The 20,253-nt window shown below is 39.9% G+C and overlaps 2 protein-coding genes across 3 annotated transcripts; both read right to left on the reverse strand.

Moving 5' to 3' along the window:
• Window positions 1–343: 343 nt before the first annotated feature.
• znf292a (zinc finger protein 292a) lies at window positions 344–12,172 on the reverse strand. Of its 2 annotated transcripts, XM_056426003.1 has the most exons (8): window positions 11,990–12,172; window positions 9,884–10,038; window positions 8,926–9,004; window positions 8,329–8,464; window positions 7,984–8,186; window positions 7,760–7,896; window positions 7,236–7,377; window positions 344–7,085 (listed from the first exon to the last, which is right to left on the reverse strand). In XM_056426003.1, the coding sequence occupies exons 1-8, from the start codon at window positions 12,137–12,139 to the stop codon at window positions 1,002–1,004; spliced, it is 7,086 nt and encodes a 2,361-aa protein (XP_056281978.1). In that variant the 5' UTR covers window positions 12,140–12,172; the 3' UTR covers window positions 344–1,001. The 2 variants fall into 2 exon arrangements, with proteins under 2 accessions (XP_056281978.1, XP_056281977.1); XM_056426002.1 differs by lacking the exon at window positions 11,990–12,172 and having other exon boundaries at window positions 8,329–8,453; window positions 9,884–9,972.
• Window positions 12,173–13,388: 1,216 nt separating this feature from the next.
• Window positions 13,389–14,907, reverse strand: cga (glycoprotein hormones, alpha polypeptide). Its single transcript, XM_056426509.1, has 3 exons — window positions 14,799–14,907; window positions 14,416–14,600; window positions 13,389–13,470 (listed from the first exon to the last, which is right to left on the reverse strand). Exons 1-3 carry the CDS (start codon window positions 14,890–14,892, stop codon window positions 13,396–13,398), a joined length of 354 nt encoding a protein of 117 aa, XP_056282484.1. The 5' UTR covers window positions 14,893–14,907; the 3' UTR covers window positions 13,389–13,395.
• Window positions 14,908–20,253: the final 5,346 nt, after the last annotated feature.

Consider the following 20,253-nt stretch of genomic DNA (forward strand, 5'->3'; position numbering starts at 1 on the left):
TAACACTACTAATAACTTCATTATATACACAATAGCAATACCATAAGTAAGGGTATTTAATTTTACACATTTGTCAGGATGCAGTTTATTTTCCACACTTTTTGTTATAAAAAAACTCATAAAAACAGGGACCGGGCCAGGGCTTGATGCTGTCCTCTATGTATATGAACAATCTTTAGTTAGCATTATGCATGTTGTATACTGTTGGGTGCCTGCTTAACTCTATACCGTTTGTCTTTATGTAAGAAATAATGTTATTACTTTGATTTGTAGTCTGGTAAAATAATGTCATTGTATACATTTCTGGTGGTTCTATGGGGATGACAAAATTAAAAAAACGAAATGGTACAAAAAGGCATTTATTTGTATGCAAATTAAGTCCATTAAATGTGTAATTTGTGTTAGGAAATTCCGCAGACAACAATATTATTTTAAATGATCTCTTTCTAACGTTTTGTCTGAAACTAAACAATGGTCACACTGATAATGATATACTAGGCATTATTTTTCTATTTTCCATTTATGAGAAAATGTGCATTAAATTGCAACACAAAAAGTTCTGCAGGCAATATTTTACAAAAAGAAACAGTAACATTTTATTGAACACTTTGTGGAAGACATGTAAATATTACAGATAGGTCTACTAGTGTTGAAAAAGGATGAAATAAATACAAACATAACTTGAAATCCCATAGGGATATATAAAAACATAGTTCTTCTTTAAAAGTCTCCATTTAGCAAAAGAAAAAAAACCATCTTCAGTACTAAGCATAAATACAAACATGTTTCTAAAATCTATGCCCTATAGATTACCTGGTTATTATAACTAACATACATACATAAAATCATCCAAGACATTTTTTCATTAAGTACAAAATTGGCCATATCATAATTAACTGCGACCATTACTGTTACCAGTTGGAAATCTGATGCGTTAACAAACCATTCTGCAGCATAACTTCTCAAATCCTGAGTGAGATCGAGTTGAAAACAAATTATCGCTATGATCCGCTATAAAGCCACTTTTTTATTTTGACTATGGGCTTCATGTCTTGAAGCTGTTTTAGCAAAAGATCAGCACCGTCTGAAAATGTTTTATCAACGACAATCTTGACATTGCTCACTGATTTGAGATTAAGTGGATTTCTGAAGTCGACTAGATTTTCACAGCCTGTTACTTTACTCTTCATTGCAGATTTCTGTTTGTGAGTTTGTTGTCTTTTGGACGGCAGTTCAGCACTAGATTTGTCATTTGATTTGCGTTTGGAAGAGTGGGTTGACTCGGCGGTCTCCAAGAACTTAAGGAAAGAGTCCTCCAGTCCTAAAGGCTTGAAAGACCCCGGCAAAACCCCGTCGTCACGTTGTTCTTGGGCTGTAGGGGTACCAGGATTTGAGTTCTCTCTTGAACTGTTAACAGTCGAACGAGTCCTAAGGGTCTGCATCCTCTCCGGACAAGCAGGTGTAGGATGAGCAGGCTTTTTGGGACGGCCTCTTTTCGTCCCTCCTTCTGTCCCAGTGGAAGCTTGCGATTCTGCACTATCATCGTTGGACAGCTTGCTGTCGTCGTGGCCTATTCGATCCACGAGCTCATCGGATTTCTGCTCACTGGCCTTGTCGCCGTCATCTGGCTCCGTCTCCTCAGAAGAGGAGCCTGATGCGCCCTCAGACTTGCTGGAATCTTTGAATCTGGAGCGTGAATACTTTTTGCAGAAAATGAACTGACTCCTGTGGTCTTCAATGTATCTCTCTGTGAGACCATGGGTTGTGTAATGTTTAAATATACTTCTTTCCGCCCGCTCCACTGCATCGCAGCCTGTTATCATGCATGGGTACTGCAGTGCAGACTTCTTGGTGCACATGGCTGATGCCTCTTCGTGGGATTTTAACGTAGGCTTTCCAAAACTAGTCCAGTGTTCAATGGACTTCCCATCCTTCTTTTTAGAGTTTTTCTTCTTCAATTTGAATTTGTTGTCAACATTCTCTTTGCCATTATCCCCCAGGAACAGCCCCATCGATTTAGTCCGTCTTCCGTCACTTGTTTTGGGATCATAAACATATTCATGCTTTTTTATCAGGTGACGTAGGAGGTTTGATTTTGTCGTGTAAACGCGGTCGCAAGTCTCAAACTCGCATTTGAAAGTTTGATCAACTAAGCCGCTCTCAGAGATGGCGATTTCCTTGTGGTAATTCTTAATGTGCTCAATGTACTTTTCCACAGAGTCGAAGGGGAGAGTGCACTCTGGCCGGTCACAGTTGAAAGTCCCTATGGTCATGCTGGCCATCATGGTGGTAGCTTTGTCACGACTGAACTTGTGGAGTAACAGGTAGTGCTGCACTAACCCTGTGATTCCCATGAACACGCGTGAGCAGTTTTTCACCTGACACCTGACTTCATCTTCTTGGTCTATGCTCTGATAGCACTCCTGTCCATTTTCGACACTTGTGTTTTCAGTGTCTGGTTCAGTCTTGCCCGCGGGCAGGGATGCCTGATGCATGGCCCTGTAATGTAGAATCAGATTGTGTTGGATGGTGAATGCAGCAGTGCATCCATCATGAACACAGCGATATGGTCTATATGGGCTGTAGGCGTCTATTTCGCACATTTTGAGGCTCAACCTTTTCTGAGCTTTCTCTTTCCTCTGGGCTTCGTCCTTCGTTGGTGTGTTTTTGGAGCTGCTGGGTTTCTCTGGGGAGGAAGCAGATGCAGCAAAAGGGCTGGACATTGGCTCCTCGACTTTGCCAAATGCATCTGATCGTCCGTGCTGCTTCTTGGTTTTGACAACTGGACTGAGTTTCTCTTGTCCACTGGATTTCTGTTTCACATCTGGACTCTTGTTTACAACAGCCACTCCAGATTGCTCCGGGGCTTTTTCGTGACCTGATGGTTCCATCTCACAGAACGACCTCTCAGTCATGTAGTTTTGAGGCGGTGGTAGTTGTGCACCTGTAGCTCCAGACAAAGTCATTTGAGGAACTTGTGGATTGTTCTCATTGTTTGTTTGAGGTGCAATTGCAATGTCAAGTGGTTCTTGTTTGATAGCAGGTACTCCAACTGCAGACTGCGTTGTGTGACTGGAATTGGCATCAGTGGTCACCCGGCTAATAAACACGTCATCCTTGTTCAGTCTAAATGCACGCCTGTTTCGAGCACTGATCTTTAGCTTCTGTATGTCTGCCTTTGACAACCGGTGGACCTTTTCATAGTGAATTCTCAAACCTGTCGTTCTCGTGAAGGTTTTGGGGCAAATCTGACAAGGATATGGAGAAAATTTGGCTGGGTTTTTTTTCAGATCTTCTATCATTTCATGAGTGTAATCGTGCATTTTAGTTAAATGTTTGAATAACGCCTCCTTTGTCATGAATGAGTAATCACACTCATCCTGGTCACATTTAAAAGGTTTGCCGATCTTTTCAGAAAGCTTGTCATCACTTTTACTCAGTATCTTACTTTTTTCAACTTTATGGGCTGTGTCACAATGACTGACATTTTGCTCCAACAACAGAGCACTCCGCATCTTTACTTGTGCTGCCTCAATCAAATCCAACCTTTGAAAGGCATGTGAAATTTCCATCAAGTGATCCTCTTGATGATGTCCAGCGAGTGACGGAGTAGCCAACTCTCCTGCCTTCTGTTGCTGGTGTTCAGGAGAAACACATATGGAGTTGGAATAGTCCATTATATTCGTATTTTGGGGCTCCTGTTTCAACACCATGGGTGAAGTCAAAGTGGTCAAGCTACAAGATTCTTGTGAGAAATCCCCATTTGACAGGTCGAATATTGCTCCGTTATTATCAGGGACGGTGGAGTCATTGAGAAATTCCAGGAAAGATGATGGCAGATCAGCAGTTAGGTCAATTTCCTCTACAGGTCTGCACTGAGACCGTTTAGACAAGTGACCTCCGAGAGACTTGGTGCTCGTGAACTCTCTGAAGCATCTCCTGCAGATGACTTTGCCGTCCTTAATGATGGCTGGCCATTTGGTTCTCTTACTCAATCTACCGCGTTTTCCTTTCTGAATGTCAGGATCCCCGACTTTCTCATCTGCAGGGGTAGCCTCACAGTCAGCACTAGGGCAGTCCTCTTCGTAAGGGAAATCTGTGTGAATGACACTGTTTGGACTGAGCATGCCATCCACAGAGTTGTCTCTCTGTTCATAACAAGGAGTGGACACCCTCTCTGTTTTGATGATTTCATGTGGAGCTTTTAATGCAACTTGGGCCTCGGGGCTCAGACATTTCATGGGAATATCAACTGACGAGTCTTGAGTAAGACAAGAGTTTTCACTCTGGGCATATGGAGTCTGGTAACTTCCTTCAGGGAGGCTATCAAATGTTGAGATACTGTTTCCATTATCCAACTGGCTCGTCAGACTTGCACTTCTTTTCCCCACATCCTCGCGATCTCCACTGCCCTCTGGATGCATTAGTCCATACTGATGCCCTCCATTATGTATTTGCCCTCCATTGTCAAGCATCAGAGAACTTGACACATACTGAGACATCAAACTTGAAACTGAAGGCGCTTGTGACACAGAGGGCCCATGTGTAGCTGCCATTGAATGATCTCTATCAGACGGGAGAGATGCTGTGGTTTGGTACGAATCTGCCTGCCAGTCCCGAGGGGGGTACTCATTCGGGTTGAAGGCATCTGGATAGCAGTTATTCATCAGAGGTGAAGACCATGACTGTGACATGTCTGACTGCATCATTTCGGAAGAATTATTTGGGTTTACCCATGATGGGTACAGTGTGGGGTTCACCATTGGAGTAATAGGCACAGGCTCCATTGATCCAGGATAACACTGGGCCGGGGAGGTTGAAGATGCTATTGAGAAATCCATTTGCTGCATCCCAGGTTTGTTGCATAGTATTCCTTCCTGATTTGACAGCCTGTTCCCCTGGTTCTGAGACTGACTAGGCGAAACTGGCCCACTCTGTGCCTTTTTTGCTGTAATTTTGGCCACTTTGTTATACTTCTTTGCCAATTTCCAATCTTCAAATATTTCAGGGTGTTGCTTCTTCACATGCCTGGACAGACTTTTGTTTGTACTGTATGCCCTTGTACAGTCATTATATGGGCAGCAATGCAGGTTCTCTTCATTGCCAGCAGCTACAGCAGGCGAGCTGGAAGGATATCCTTGCAGTGAACAAGCAATTTCTGTCTTGATTTGACTTGGAGAAATTATTTGTGGAATCGCTTTTGTGAGTTCATTGCCCTGAACATTATTAAGCCCCTCTTCCGGTTGACTTGCCACAGGGTTTGTTGTACTCGGTATAGGATTGACTGGAAGGGTCTCACCATGTCCAGCCACCTTATCGTGTGCATGAGGAGCGTCCGGTGTGGGCTTCACATCAGAAGGTGCTGGAGTGGGGTTTGTTAGCGGAGTGTAGCATTTGTCTGGTTCTGTGATTTCAGCTTCTCCCGCAGGATTTAGCATGCTTTCAATCGAGTGTTTCACTCTCACAGGAATAGGTTCTTTAGCAAGGTCAGGTAAACTGCATGGTGACGAGTTTGACTTTGATGCCTCCATCTCGTGTTCGCTTTCAATGCAGACAACTTCAGAGTCGTTGTTTTCATTGCTCTGGGCGCTCTCGGTGGGTGGTTCTACTATTGAAGTATCAGGAGGGTTTTGATCTGTGATGGGAAAACTGTTAACTGCATTGTTTGTCCTGTGATTATCTTGGTGAGACAAGAATTGAGCCTGTGAGTAGAATATTTTGCCACAGTTTTCTGTTTGGCAGGTGTAAGTAAGGTAATGCTGAGCCTCGTGATCATACAACAGGTAGGCCTCGCTGAAAACTTGGCCACAGTTAGGGAACATGCACTGGGCCTTAAATTCAGGATGTGTTTTTCTATGCATTAGAAGCTCAGAATTGGAGTTAAAGTTGGCCTTGCAATCCAACTGTATGCAGATGTATGGTTTGCTGCCACAGTGCATCTGCAAATGATCATTAAGATGTCTGACATTTACAAATTGCCGTCTGCAATACTGGCATACCACTTTCTGTTTTTGTATCTCTAAAAACCTCATGGCCTCTTCGTCGTCCTTGTGAGATCTGACGTGAGCCATGAGGTTGCGGAAAAACTTGAAAGCCTTGGAACAGTTTTTGACAGGACAGAAACAGTCTTGACTTATATGTGCGTCAGATGTAGTTTGTTCGATCTTAATAGGAGACACCAATTGTTCGCTGTTAAGAGATTCAATTTTAACAGGACTAATGCTCACCTTGGCAGCAACCTTTGACATTGACGATGGACTTTTAGGGGATTGAGGTGGTTTGGTTGCCTTCCGAGCAGCTTTCATTGCAGCTAGTCTCTCTTTGCAAGATTGCTTTACATGGGATGCTACATGTGGCTCCAAAATCTCCCTCGTTTCAAAACTGTCAGCACAAATTGGACAAAGATACACTCCATCTTTGAAGTGCTTCTGTGCATGGCGAACAATTCGGTGACCCAAGAACTCCTTGTCACACAAAACACAATACTGCATGTAGGCTCGCCAATTTCTGAACCGGGCGGACACAAAACCCTGCTCCCGAAGTTTTTTAGCTTCTCTGTTTTTCTCCCTTTCATCCGTGATTTCATTTAGTTCATTCGTAGTGGTTAGCAGAAAATCCTCCAAGTCTCTGTATTCCGGGAGTTTGCCAAGTGCATTTTCCACCTCCTGTTCATCTGTATCATTGAGTGTGTCAATGGATGACACAATAGCTGCCTCCTCTCCCATCAGGGCCAAGCAGTTGCGTTTCAGTGTTTTCCAGTCCCAGAACTCTGGATCAAAAGGCCACTGTGTCTTGAAGGCCAGCAGTAACTCGCAACGTAATGAATTGGGCACTGGTAGACTCTCGTCCTCCTCAGACTTTTGGTCGGGTTCGTTGTACAGTGACTCCACAGCATAATACGAGTCAACGGTAGGCTGAAGGAGGAACTCTGTTAACTGGCATGCACGCTTAACCTCTAGATCAGTTGGCAAGAGGCAGGAAATTGTCTTGCACATGGTGGACTTGCTATCTTTATGGTCATTTGATGTCATTTTCAGAGCTTGAATGCACATTTCTACGCACACTGGAAGCCCCATCTCTCCAACCTATGGGAATAATAAACAAACATAATTGCCTAGGGTTGTGTTTTCAGGCCCATCTCACAGATCTAGTATCATATGCGTCATTGTTGGTGTGAATGGTTACGTGTAATGGTTCCCGCTATCAGCTACAAATGTGTAGACTATTTCTCTTACCTCGTTTTGGATTACTTTGATAAGGAACAGAATATGACAGACGCTTCTACAGAGAAGAGCCATGGCTTTGCCGTGTCCAAGAAATGCATCAGATGACAACTCTAAACGCATAAGTAGCTTACTCCAGAACAGTGTGAGCTCCCTGCAAAACATCACAAACACAACTGTTAGAAACAAGTCGGGATTATTTTCATTGCTGATACATTTGTCAATTATTTTTCTGATTACTCCATTTAAAATACATAAATTCAGATTACAGATGACCACAAATTAAAAAAAGTGTCCTGCATACTTTTAACTTCAACTGTTGCTGAATCAAAGAGATTAAAGAGTGCGAGTCATTCATTCACAGAATCTTAACTCAAGTACTATTAAGAAACACGAACCGTCAAACAAAGAGTCTGCCTCAGCAATATGCTCAACAGTGAGGGTATCTTTGTGCATATGGTTGTGAGATATTGCTTTAGGTTGGATACAAATAAGTGCTGCACGACTTCTACTTTGAAACAAACGGGAACCCTCACCAGGCACAATAAACATCTCCTTGAAGTAGCTGTCGCTTGAGAAAGGCAGAACATAAACAGAGAGCTCCTTTCTCATCCCCCTCTGACTCCAAGTTGCAGATCATTTCAAGGGCATCTTTACAGTCTATTGATGCAATCTGTTCAGAATAAAGAGGAACAAAAATCAAATGTGAATGTGTTGACTTTGTGTGTTCAGGTAAGTTTTACGCTGTGTCTTTTCTTACCTCTTCCATTTGCTGCTCCTGACTTTTTGTCATGCAGATGCACATCAAGTAGGTTTGCTTGAAGTTTCCTTTTCCTTCATATCCCGGATACTCTGAGCACATTTTCGCCAGTACAGCAGCTTTATCAACACTCTCCATTTTAATTAGATGTTTTATTCTCATGTTCAGAAGTTGGGCACCTTCCAACTCAAGATACTCGTGAACTACAAAACAAAAAGTTTAAAAAACAGTCAAACGGTAAGAAACTGCTCAGAAGTATAATACGCACATTTAACAATGATATTTTAATGTAAATACAGCTGTACATGTCAGCACGGAGCATCCTTAGACACAGTAAGAACTGACCTTGCTCAATTTGAGGGGTTTGATTGGACATGATGATGCTTAGTGTGTTGTTAGACCAGACGCCATCCTGTTGCGCAAGAACTGAGAGCAGGCAAAGCTGTGTGCTCCCACTTTCTTGTAAGAGGCTGTTTGCCAACTGCAACAGAAGATACATAAAGATGTAGTAACCAAATGACTAAAACTTCAGACAGTCATAATTACCCTTAGACATGTTACTGTGGTGAATGTGTCACCATTCAACAGTTTACATTTCTTGAAATGTTGTTTCATCCAAACATTTCACTCATGGGTGTTTATTACTTTTCAATGATGAGCTAAACCAAATGTATTCTAATATTACATTACATGTCATTTAGCTGACGCTTTTATCCAAAGCGACTTACAATCCTGTTACATGCATACACCGTAGACGCAGCTACAGGTTTAAGTGTCTTGCTCAAGGACACATTGACTAGGGCGGGGATTGAACCTCCAACCCCCTGATTGAAAGACGGACCTGCTACCCACTGACCCATCGTCTAATAATAATAACTAAACAACTTTCATTGCTTATCACTGCAAAGATAAGCCTCAGAAAAAGTCCCATGGAATACTGACCTTCGTGGAGGACTGAAAATCCTCCCATAAGGCAACAGGGACATGCTGGGGCATTAAGAGCAGCAGCTCCACACAGCTCCTGTGAATCCAACACAGTCATTTGGTAAAGCCACATTTAGGTCAAGTCTGTACACACACTCTACAAATTATGGGCGGATGTACAAGAATAACTACTCATAAATTGTTGGTCTAGAATTATTATAAAGATGACAAACAAAAAAGAATAGAGGTGTAAATCAACAGCTGTGAAACACTTTAGTTTCATGGATCATTAAAGGTGTAGGCGTTATTAAATAGTACCTGTGGTTTTTCCTATGGTAGAAATTATAAAACAGCTCAGAGTGGGAGGATCTGTAATTGTGATCAATAATTTCGCCCAAAAAGTAACATCCTTTACATTATTAATTGTTGCCTCTGTGTTTGTGTGTGCAAAGTATAGTATGTAGCTCATCCCAAATATGTTGTTGCTCCACAAGAGATAGCCTGCATTTCTATTCCAATTACGGCCTCAAGGACTTTGCTTCAAGAGCACATTGTGTAAAAAAGATGTCTAGTTCCTGAATACTGTTTGAATAGTATTTCAAAACTTTTCACATCTAAATTTACTTTGGGATTTTTTTTTCTTCTCATTGTCAAATATTGTTCATATTTCATGGAAGATTGCTCTCTTCCTCTGAATGTACCATTGCAAAGCGGAATTTCAGAGGAAAATGTTAGGTCTAATGTCATGTGCAGATTCAAAACCAGTAACCCATTATTTGGCACGTGAACTTTAAGATAGTACAGGAAAGACTTGATGGAGACGATTTAGCATATATACAATTTGAGCATTATGTGTCATTAATGTGTAACACATATCAAGTACAAAAGTAAAATACCGTTAGGAAGAATAAAAACATAATTCAGAATGATTGGAAATCGAATTTACAGGGACACCCATGTCAGAGTGCATACTCACAGTGCTAACTTTTCAAGTAGGAGTGGCACGTTTTCACATTCGGAGGAGAGACAGGACATGGCCTTCGCAAAGCTGAGGATGGCCACAGTGTAGAACTCCAGTAAAGGCAGTGGATCCTCATCAGTTTTCCAACGGCCAGCATTTTCCACAAGGACCTGGAAAACAGAAAAATACTATATTACAATAAAGCTACTGATAGAGTGATTGCTTTTCATCAAGCATTCTAGTATTTCAAAAACATAAAAAAATCACATTTGTAAAATCAAACAATGTGTCTTTAAATGTCTGCTACATTTCTGCTAAAACAATTGTCCTTCATTCGTCAAGCAAAACATCTTCTGTGTCTAGCTTTTCAAAAGTGAGCATTGCTACTTTCCTTTATTTTATAAAATCATTTAAAATATTTTTTTCTGATCTGATTGATAGAAACTATTCACTATTATCTTACATTGTGCAAATAATCAAATATTCTTTAAACTGGCAGATGAATCAATAATAAAAATATTATTTAAGCTTTCAAGCCTGTATTGCTTATTTTGTGTCCTTGTTTATACTTTCTAAACTCAGCAGTTGTGTAATAACAAATAGGCAAATCATGCTTTGGGAGACTCTTTGATCAATAATAAGAGCCAAGACAACTTTGGCCTTGGTAGTAAAGACATCATCTATGCTTCATAACACTATAAAAATAAAACATGTATAATGAGAAAGGAATTATCTAATTATTCTCTTCTAGGACTTAAGATGTGATTGTATGCTAGATTTAAAGTAAAAAGTCAACTTTGAACGTTGTGGTTTGGTTGAAATTTTTTTTTATAGCCACAACTAACTTATAGATGAAGAAAAAAAAGTCATACCCTCACAAACTATCATGGATGAAAAAATTATGATACGGATTACATAACACAGCCAAGATGTAGACACCTAAAACAACAAAGCACCAAAGTTGTATGTGGCTTTGCAAACTTTTGTATCCTCCCCTTTTCCCCTTATGAACCAGCTCAAGTAACGCCTCACCTCCATCAATGAAAACTCCCTCCATTTCTTCCACACACAAATATAGACCCCCATTAATGCCTCCATCCTTCCTTCTCTAGCGAGATAAATCACCATCAACTGATCCAAACTACAGCATGCAGTCCGAGGCTCGTCCAGTTTTCCCAAATACCGTTTAAGTTGAAACAATTCCTCACCGCCGGTTAATGTGATGGAGAAACCAAACCAATAACCAAAACTAAGTTGGTGCAATGAGAGCAACCCTTGCGGTATCAGTAGGGTAGCAGCTAAATGGAGACCTCGCATGATATTTTCGTGGCCAGGGCAAATTAATGAGGAGGATGTGTAATGGAGTCAGTGACCACTGCCACACTTTCCCTTTTAAATCACTGTCGGAGTCAGCTGCAGGCGGATCGGCTGCTAAACATTGACATCAATCTCGCATCTTTCGCTGTTGCTGGCTATATGACTGTAATAAACATCCCGCCGGTGTGGTTAGCTGGATTAATTAGTGCAAAAGGCCTGGGCTAGCATCTTAGGAAAAAAATCATTGATCTTTCCGTACAATAAAACAGCTTTCCCAAAGTAACCCCCTTTTTACACCAAGCGGAAATCTAAAGCAGCGAAGAGATGCAGCGTTATAAAGTTTCAATAATATTTTCAACGGGGAACAGACATATAATTCAGTGCATATCAATGCAATCGCCCTAAAAAATCTCGCTAACGTAGCTACCCATTTTTTTTGTTGCACAGCATGACCACTGCACAGGACAGGGGGACCCTGCATACCAGCTAGCAACATTCATCTACCATTAGCTATCTGGCCTGGAAAATACGAGTAATACGTGCACGGCGCGCACACATTGGTGCGACTCGCCGCCGCGTGGATAGGGAGACTTTGCAAATAAGTTCATGCCATGGACAAACATCCTTGAAATAACGGCGGAAAATCACGGAATACTTTTTTTCCCCATCTAGAAATGCCAGGAAACTAGCCAGGCAGCTAGCGCCTTAGCTACATTGTTGTAGCAAACGGAGACGAGCATCCTCGGCCAGGAAGCCAGAGGGGCTGCAGGCTGCCCGGGATGAGCAGCAGGAGAACGGGCTAACCTGGCAAAACTCCTGGCAGAAATGCAGAGAGGCTTCCAGCGGAGACTGCGAGCTCTCTTTCAAAGCTGTAGTCAAACCCTGGAACCGCTCTCGGAGCTCCTCGACAGCTTTCCGTGTGTCATATTCCTTCTCTGTCTCCCCCTCCGCCATCTTCACAACAATCACGACCGCGTACGCACAGATGTTACGCTGCCAGACTCGCACACGCACGCGCACGCAGAGGGGGAAGGGAGAGCACACAGTGTGCTCCACATACACATAGCCCTGATGTCAACAAAGCATCCATGGCCTTACAGTGATCACACTCTGCACACAGACTAGACGTGAAATGTTTACTCAACAGCTCGTCTAAGAATGATTGGAGTGCTGGATTCCCCTGACGCCATGCTGTTACGATCCATGCAGAGACACTGCAGGTCAGCTATGACCTCCAAGCACAGCATCCTTTGACAAACAACCTCAAACATGAAGCAACATTTATTATATTTTCACAAACGTTTTAATCAACCTTCAATATCTCCAAGGCACGATAGTCTTTGTCTTCGAGGGCACACACAAGGGTTAGCGTTCACAACATCCCCGATGTGATGTTAAGTGTGACTTAATAAGTGTCAGTGAGTTGAACAAATCCTTGTTAATCACCCCGCCTAAAAGGCATCAAGTAACTTAGCAAGCTGGTCAATAAGTGGCGTTAAAGCTTTATGATTGTGTTTGTAAATTATAAAGAGCATAGAAAAACATTTGAGAGAGTGATGCCAAAATACTCCTTGTTATTATAAAGTACCTACTATGACTTGAAACTTCAAATTACCCTACAAATGTGGCAAGAATTATTTCCACAAAATAGCATTAAGTGTTTTGTCATATCACACAATCTCCAGCAGATGAGATTTTTACAGTTGTCATGGAATTGTGAAGTTAAAATCACCAAAGCTTTTGCTTTTTGGGGTTTTTCAATAACTTCTCTGCGACGTTGGTCCAAATTTCAGTTCTGTTCAGTGACTCGAGAAATATTGTGGCTTCCACTTCTGAGCGCAGAATCCAAATGTCCCTTTCTGACAGTTACTCACTTTTCCTCACATTTAATTGCTTCAGTCGACACAAAGTTACTTTGTAACTTAGCGATTGTACCACACACATCACAATCCCATGCATTTCACTGTAAGTGACATTCATAAAAATGCAACATCTTGATTGCACATTTTAATTGCTTTTCAATCGACAATTATTCATATACATATATCAATGCAAATATAGACTAATTACACAAAAACACAATTGCTACAAAAATATTATCTGGCAACATCTAAACAGACATTTAAAACATAAATGAGCGAGTGCCAATTAAAAGAAACACAATTCATTGCCAAGCTGAGTGGTGGATAATGGTCTCCAGTTCCATGTCTTCATATCTTGTGAAAATAGCAGGTGCTGCAGTGGCACTCTGTGTGGTTTCTCACATCTATGTTGTTCACCGTTGTCTGAAAGAGGCACAGATCAGGAGGAAGACATAAGAGCGATTATTAACTAATTCAATCGAAAGTAGTATTTGTGGAAGATTAAAAATGCTTTTTTTTAGCAGTGTTGAAATGTTGTAAAAACCTTTGAACAACATAACCCAGAATTTAACTGAGAATCAAATTAAAACCAAACATCTGGAGAATTAATAGAAGTTTTCAGGTCCTCTGAACAGCTATATATACACTGTAGATATGTGTGTGTACTACAAAAATGGTGACCCTATCCTAAAGTACTAATTCTGCAGAACGTAGCCCCTGTGACTGATCATATAATGCAAGATGGTTCCCAGTCGAGGGGTTGGTGCCCCATTGGGATGATTTAAGGAAAAAAGAAAAACTTAAGTTCTGCTTCTCAAATCTCTATCAATAACTATTTCTTTGGTGAAGTATTGGATAATAGTACCTCTTTAAATGTCAAACAGTGAACCATTTAAGAAATGTAATGGCAAATGTCTCTTTGCTAAAACTGCAAACAATTCCTAAAATATGTCAACTTTTGCCCCAAGTACACTATATTTTAAAGGAAAAGGTCAGGGAACCACTTTTCTGTGTTTTTCTGTTATACAACATTTTTCTCAGAATTGTGGAGTAGAAGTATAAAACATACAACTGAATTATTTAACATATACCTCAAAATTGTACTTAATTAAATGTACTTATTTCCACTACATGACCAAATCCACAGAAATATCCCGAAACAAAAATCTAAAAACTATAGATCCGTAAAAAGTGTAACAATAATATTCTACACTATTTCCAACATGGAGCCTTTTGTTTTAGAATATTATTTTGCAGATTTTGGGAAATATTTAGTCATAAGCCTATAGTTTCCCACTTACACTCATTTCCCCTCTACGTATATTCAATAAGCACAGCATTTCAAGAGAAGTTTGCCTGTATTTGTACCCCGTAACTGTGCTTTGCGACACAGCATGTTGCCTCCGAGGTGATGTTCTTTGGGATCGTCATTGTCTTCATGGTCTTGAGAGATGTTGGGTACGCTCTAGAGAAGCAGCAGCCCATGCACTGGTAGATCGGCTGAACCCCGGAGAAAGGAATGTTTCTCTGCAGTGCGCACTCCTTACAGCCCACTGGAGAAAGACGAGACTCTTGATCATCGACAGCTTGTTATACAGGGACAGTTGAGATCTGAGATTAAAAGCACACTGTACAATCTTTGTGAAGAGAGATGGATTAAATCAAATGGTGTTAATTTACTGAAGTAAATCCTTGCTTTGTGTACTAGATTTCAGAGGAGACTTAGGACTTGAAATAAAATGGCATCTTACCGTTTGTTAATGCATGGTTGGGGTAAGAATCTGCTATGTAAATAAGAAAAGACAACATAAGAAGAGACAGTCCAGTTGATTTCACCGAGCCCATCGTGGTTACCTAATGATACAGAGACAAAAGAAAATGGTCAATCAATGGTGTTTTGAATCGAAGCATGAGTACTTTAGAGAAACAGTATTACCGTGTTGAAAGAAAGTGTCTTCTTCATTGTGCATCTGTGCTGGACGGCTTTTTATTGAGGACGTTTGTTTCCCTTCAATGACGTTTTATACCGTGTCCCTCAGTCTGTGGCCACTTCCTGGATTAGATGAACCCTACCAACCTTATCAACCATCTCACCGACTCGCTGGCCACTTCGCTACCTTTCTCATAATCCCCTTAAAGGACAAAATGATAAGAACAAATCGTGGACAGTCAAAACATACTTCCATCGACCTTCCATCCTGACTATGGATGCGGCATGTAATCCCTGGGTTTTTGTTAACTGGGAGATGTTATTATTTGTCATGTCACAAAGGGCGGGTCAAGTTGAGTTTTGGTTAAATGCAGAAAGAGGCCTAAAAGTCTTTTTATTATAAAGAGTGTAAAAGTTTGATTCTGAAATATAATTTTTAAAGCAATGTCCTCGCTGTATCTTCCCTCAGTTGATGGATCCATGTGTATCTCCAGGGTTCATAATGGCATCATTTCCTATATTGTCAATATTCTCATCTCATATTTCCCATGACAGTGACAAAACCTGTTTTTCCCTCCCATTGTCAAACATCCATTGCACAAAAGTATTAATTGATTAATCAATCAATCATCAATATGTCAAATTTCTTTGAGTTTTTTGAGCAAACCTGCATCCAACCTGTCCTGTGGTCACAGCTTCTCAAATGTGATGATTTGCAGAATGTTTTTGTCTTATATAACTGTCCACTTAATATGATTGGGTTTGGTATTTTTGGTCAGACAAAACAATATATTTGTTGATATGTATTTTTTTATATATAGACTAAACAATTAATCACTGAATTGCAAATTGTACAGTTTTTTTGTGCACAATAACCCAAATTAAAGTTATTGTTTGATGTATGTTAGGGATGGCCTACATGCAGTTTGACGTTGGATACTGTACATCTATTATGTAAAACACACTAGTAGTACTAGTGTGTTTTAACAGGGTACTAGTCTAGTACCCTGTTAAATGATCCATGAGTTTTAAAATGGTGTGCTGCATTGCGTCTTATTTCTTAACACATTTCATTAAGACAAATGTTAATAATAAATCTAACAAAACTTCAATAAAACATCACAGAAATCATATATTTTGGGTATATTCTTTTCATCCCTAGTTTCATATTATAGCAAAACATGTTTGGATGCAGAAGTTATCAATCAATGGAGAGATGTCTGATAGTTGTTAAGGAGTCTCCATCTGTCCGCCTTCCACATCCGAAATGTCAAGGATGAATATGAATTTATTTTGTATGTCATCTGTCTGTTTACTTAAGTATCCATGTCCTGTGTCCTTGGTTGTGCTGGTGATAAATCCGTGGCCTAAGACTCGCAATTTAATAAGCGTTGAAGACGAGATGTTGAAAATCACAGAGATGTTTAAAGCTGTGTTTTGGCTTCTATCACAGCATATGTAACAAATGTTTTTGTACATAATGATGTAATAACTAATAATACGTCTAATTCATAACAACAAATATCTTACGCATACACAAGTAAGTGTATTGACAACAAACTTAATGTTATGTCAATTAAATATAAACTAGTACAATTATTTGAGTACATTAGCCTGAAAAATGTATGTTTACAGTTTTTCTCGATTGCTTAAACACATTTTTTGAAAGCATGCCTCGTTTTCTCAAAACTCTAAACACAAATCCCAAAACCACTCACACAAAATACAAAACCCTTTATATCTCCTGCAAAATGCAACTTTGCTTTCAAAACAGTGTTATGTCACCTCAAAAGGGTATTTTGTTTTCAAATGACAAACACAGCCCATTATATGAGTAGACATTCTAAGCATCGATTGAACACTGATGTGCTCAATGGAAAACACTACTATGCAATGGGAAAACACCAGTATGAAGGCCTTATCAGAAGCATGCCTTTTCATGTCCAGTGGTACTGTACGCTTTCTCCTGTTGTCAAATATTGTAAATGTATCGTGTTTTAACTCAAAATATAAAACAACACACAAATATACAACAAAAATGTTTCTTTCTTTTTTCTAATTGTTTCACAGAACAAACAATAGAAAATAGACCATTACAGTGAACAAAAAAAGAAAGAAAAGTGTAAAAAGGACGAAAAAAAATTGTCTTCGTCCTGTCGTCGGTTCCTGTCTGGCCAAAGGACCTCATCAACATCCTCCTCCTCATCCACCTCTTCCTCCTCTTCCTCATCCTCGTCCTCATCCTCGTCCTCGTACCCGTACTCCTCTGCCTCTCTGGTCTCCTCTACCTTCCATGTTTTCACCCATTCTTCTTCAAATCAGGAGGTCACCTGTGGCCCTTATATTGCTAAAGCCTTGATTCCAAATTGCACAACAGCCATGGAAATGGAAGTTTTGCCAATTGAATAGCATTGTGTTCTGTCTGAACACAGGGAGGTTTTGGCATTGATGAAGTGTGCAAAGTAGAGAGGATGGTGTTTAGTGTTTTGAAGAAAGTGTGGCTAACAATTGAAATCTGTGTCTAAAGCAGATACTTGTGCTTATAGTTTAGCAGAATTGGTTTAGGGAGTTGGCACATGAGTTACAGGTTGTGGTCATTGTGTTATAAGTTCCAGTTTTTGTGTGTAATCAATCGAGAAAAACTGTAAGCATAAAAATATAATCTCAAACATCAACCCATAAAATCACAGGTGACACTGACAGGTTTTAATCAAGATGTAATGAGAAATAGAAGAGAGTATCGGTGTACATTAAAGCTCAACAACAGTTCACTGACAAAAAGGCAACCGTATGAGAATAAAAGCACAGAGTATTAGTTTGAGGACATGAGCAACTTCCCTCTCTTGAATTCTGTCATTGGCCTGCTTCATTGGCCTCCTGGTTTATGAAATAAGGAGGGACGTGGAGTTTCTTGTTCTGCATGTGGCTCAGACTCTCTCTGTGTAAACTACAGTAATCTGGCTGGATGAGGATGAGAATCACAATGATGTGGAAAGCCCTGAGTGTAAAGCACATTCTGCAGCTCAGTGAAATACTAGTCAGATATATTCTCAGGGGCTCCGGTATCGACGCCGTCACTGTTGCTGCAGAGAGAGCACAGTGAGGTTAGCAGGTCATGTCTCAGAGAGGCTCAGTTCCCAGTCACGGTGCTCTCAATGATATTAATACGTCAGGGACAGCAGACAACTGGAGAAACGTAGTTTTCCTGGCTAATGGTGATTGAAATCAAGTCCAAGCATATTAAGGACTTAAAATATTCGGAGAGTAACAGCAGGCGGACTTTTACACATTTAAAGTATATTTGGTCTGTTAAACTAACCAGAAGTTACCCATTTGCTTGCCTTAGCACATTTTGTAAAAAAGAAGAAAAAAAAACATTATTTGCTGCATCTTTTTTGCATCTTCTTTGCATAATTTTTTTCATTTCCCCACTGTGGGACGAATAAAGGAATATCATATCATATCTATACAAAATTATTTTCTTCTGAAAAAAGTTCTTTTTCCCCTCAAAGCAAAGCACCATTTTGATGGAATATAACTTACAATTGATCTGAGTAAGTCCACAGCGTGCAGGCGGTCATACACATTTATCCTCTTATATAGACATGAGAGCAAGGATATATCATTGCTAAAAGGAATACTAAAGACTGAAAGGGATGAACTAATGTTTTGCTAAGTTGTTCAGGGGTATAAGACAATTTAGTTTCTCCACACGGTGGCATGAGAGATCTGTAACAGGCTTGTTATAGGTACAATTATGGGCCATTTATCTTATTCAAGAGCCATAAAATAGTGTCTTTGCTGCATCAGAGGCTCTCATACCGGGTAACAGAAACAAAGCAGTCATTGCCAGAGACAGACCAATATAAACATGTTATGTTTTAAAGCTGTCTGAAGCAAATGTTTTGTACTCAAATATCTGTCTGAGCTTTGTTTATTCTCTGAGGGGTTTTCACAGGCATGAGCAAAACAAATTATAGAGTTGTTCTTGGGTGGATAAGACAAGGAAGACAAAGCATATGAGCAAAGGGTTTCGGGAGATATTGATTTGTTTTGATGACAGTGACCTTTGTTATGCTTTGTCATTGCACTTTTTTATCTGCCTTATCTTGTGCCATTCAAAATGTTTTTTTTGTGAAGTAAATTTTAATATATTTGTGAAACATTGTTACTGATAGGGAATATGCACCAGGAAATCATTCTGTTGCACTGTTCGTCAATAATTGCATGAATTATTCCTCAAAATATTCCAGCCTTCATCATCCGACTATTAACACTTTATCTGAGGGAGTTGTTACCTGCTAACGTTTTAATATTTCAGCCATGAGCCAAACATTAAATCCATAATTCACTCTACCTTTGATGAAAATAGTAAATCCTAATATATCAATTGTCACTGCAATGTATTTGTATTTAATTAAAAGAATCGTCACGGATAAAGACTGACAATAACTTTTCACTATGCGTATGGAATGTATCCTTGTACTGACTGTCAAATATGTCAACCCAGAACATTGGAATTTAAGATAACTGTGCCATTTTGCCATTGATTCTCACTTTCAGCCCCATAGAGAGTCTAAGAACTAGATGTTCTGCAATAAACATAGACAAACGTGAAATGCACACACAATGACAAGTATAACTTTTCTTTCCTGCAATAATGTTGCAGAACATATTTTACCAAACCAATACAAATGCTACCTAGTTTGGCATAACATAAATAAAGAATTCTTCAGTAGTGCAAACCATTGCACCTGATGTTGTCTATCAAATAAATAATCATGTCGGTTTCTATACACACACACATACTCTGACCTATTCTTTTGTTCGCGGAGAAGATGAGCGTGTAATCAAAGAGAAGAGTGACACAGTGTGGTGGAAAGTGGGATCTCCCTCCTTACTTCCAGTCAAGCACTGCGGAAATCTTGTCAGAGCTGAAGCCCACGAGTTGGTCTGTTAATGTCACACATCATGTTTTAGATTTAAATATATGAGGACTGGCATCTGATTAAATTTTACCCGAAAATACTGGTCCAAAATATGTTGCAGTGGTAGTAGTATTGGTGGTGTTAGATTAATCGTAGCCTACATAATTAATGATAGGCTAATTTATTTCATTGTTCCACTTCCTTGTTTTATTTCATTTGTATTTACTTTTCACTGCTTTTCCCTGTTCTATTCAGCATAACTTCTAACTAACCTCTCAAATAAACTGCACTACTGTTGTCGTGAAATTACTCGTCGTTATAGCCATCGTTAGTAGTTATGATGGATGC

The sequence above is a fragment of the Pseudoliparis swirei genome, chromosome 11, assembly GCF_029220125.1.
Source record: "Pseudoliparis swirei isolate HS2019 ecotype Mariana Trench chromosome 11, NWPU_hadal_v1, whole genome shotgun sequence".
NCBI classification, from domain to species: domain Eukaryota; kingdom Metazoa; phylum Chordata; class Actinopteri; order Perciformes; family Liparidae; genus Pseudoliparis; species Pseudoliparis swirei.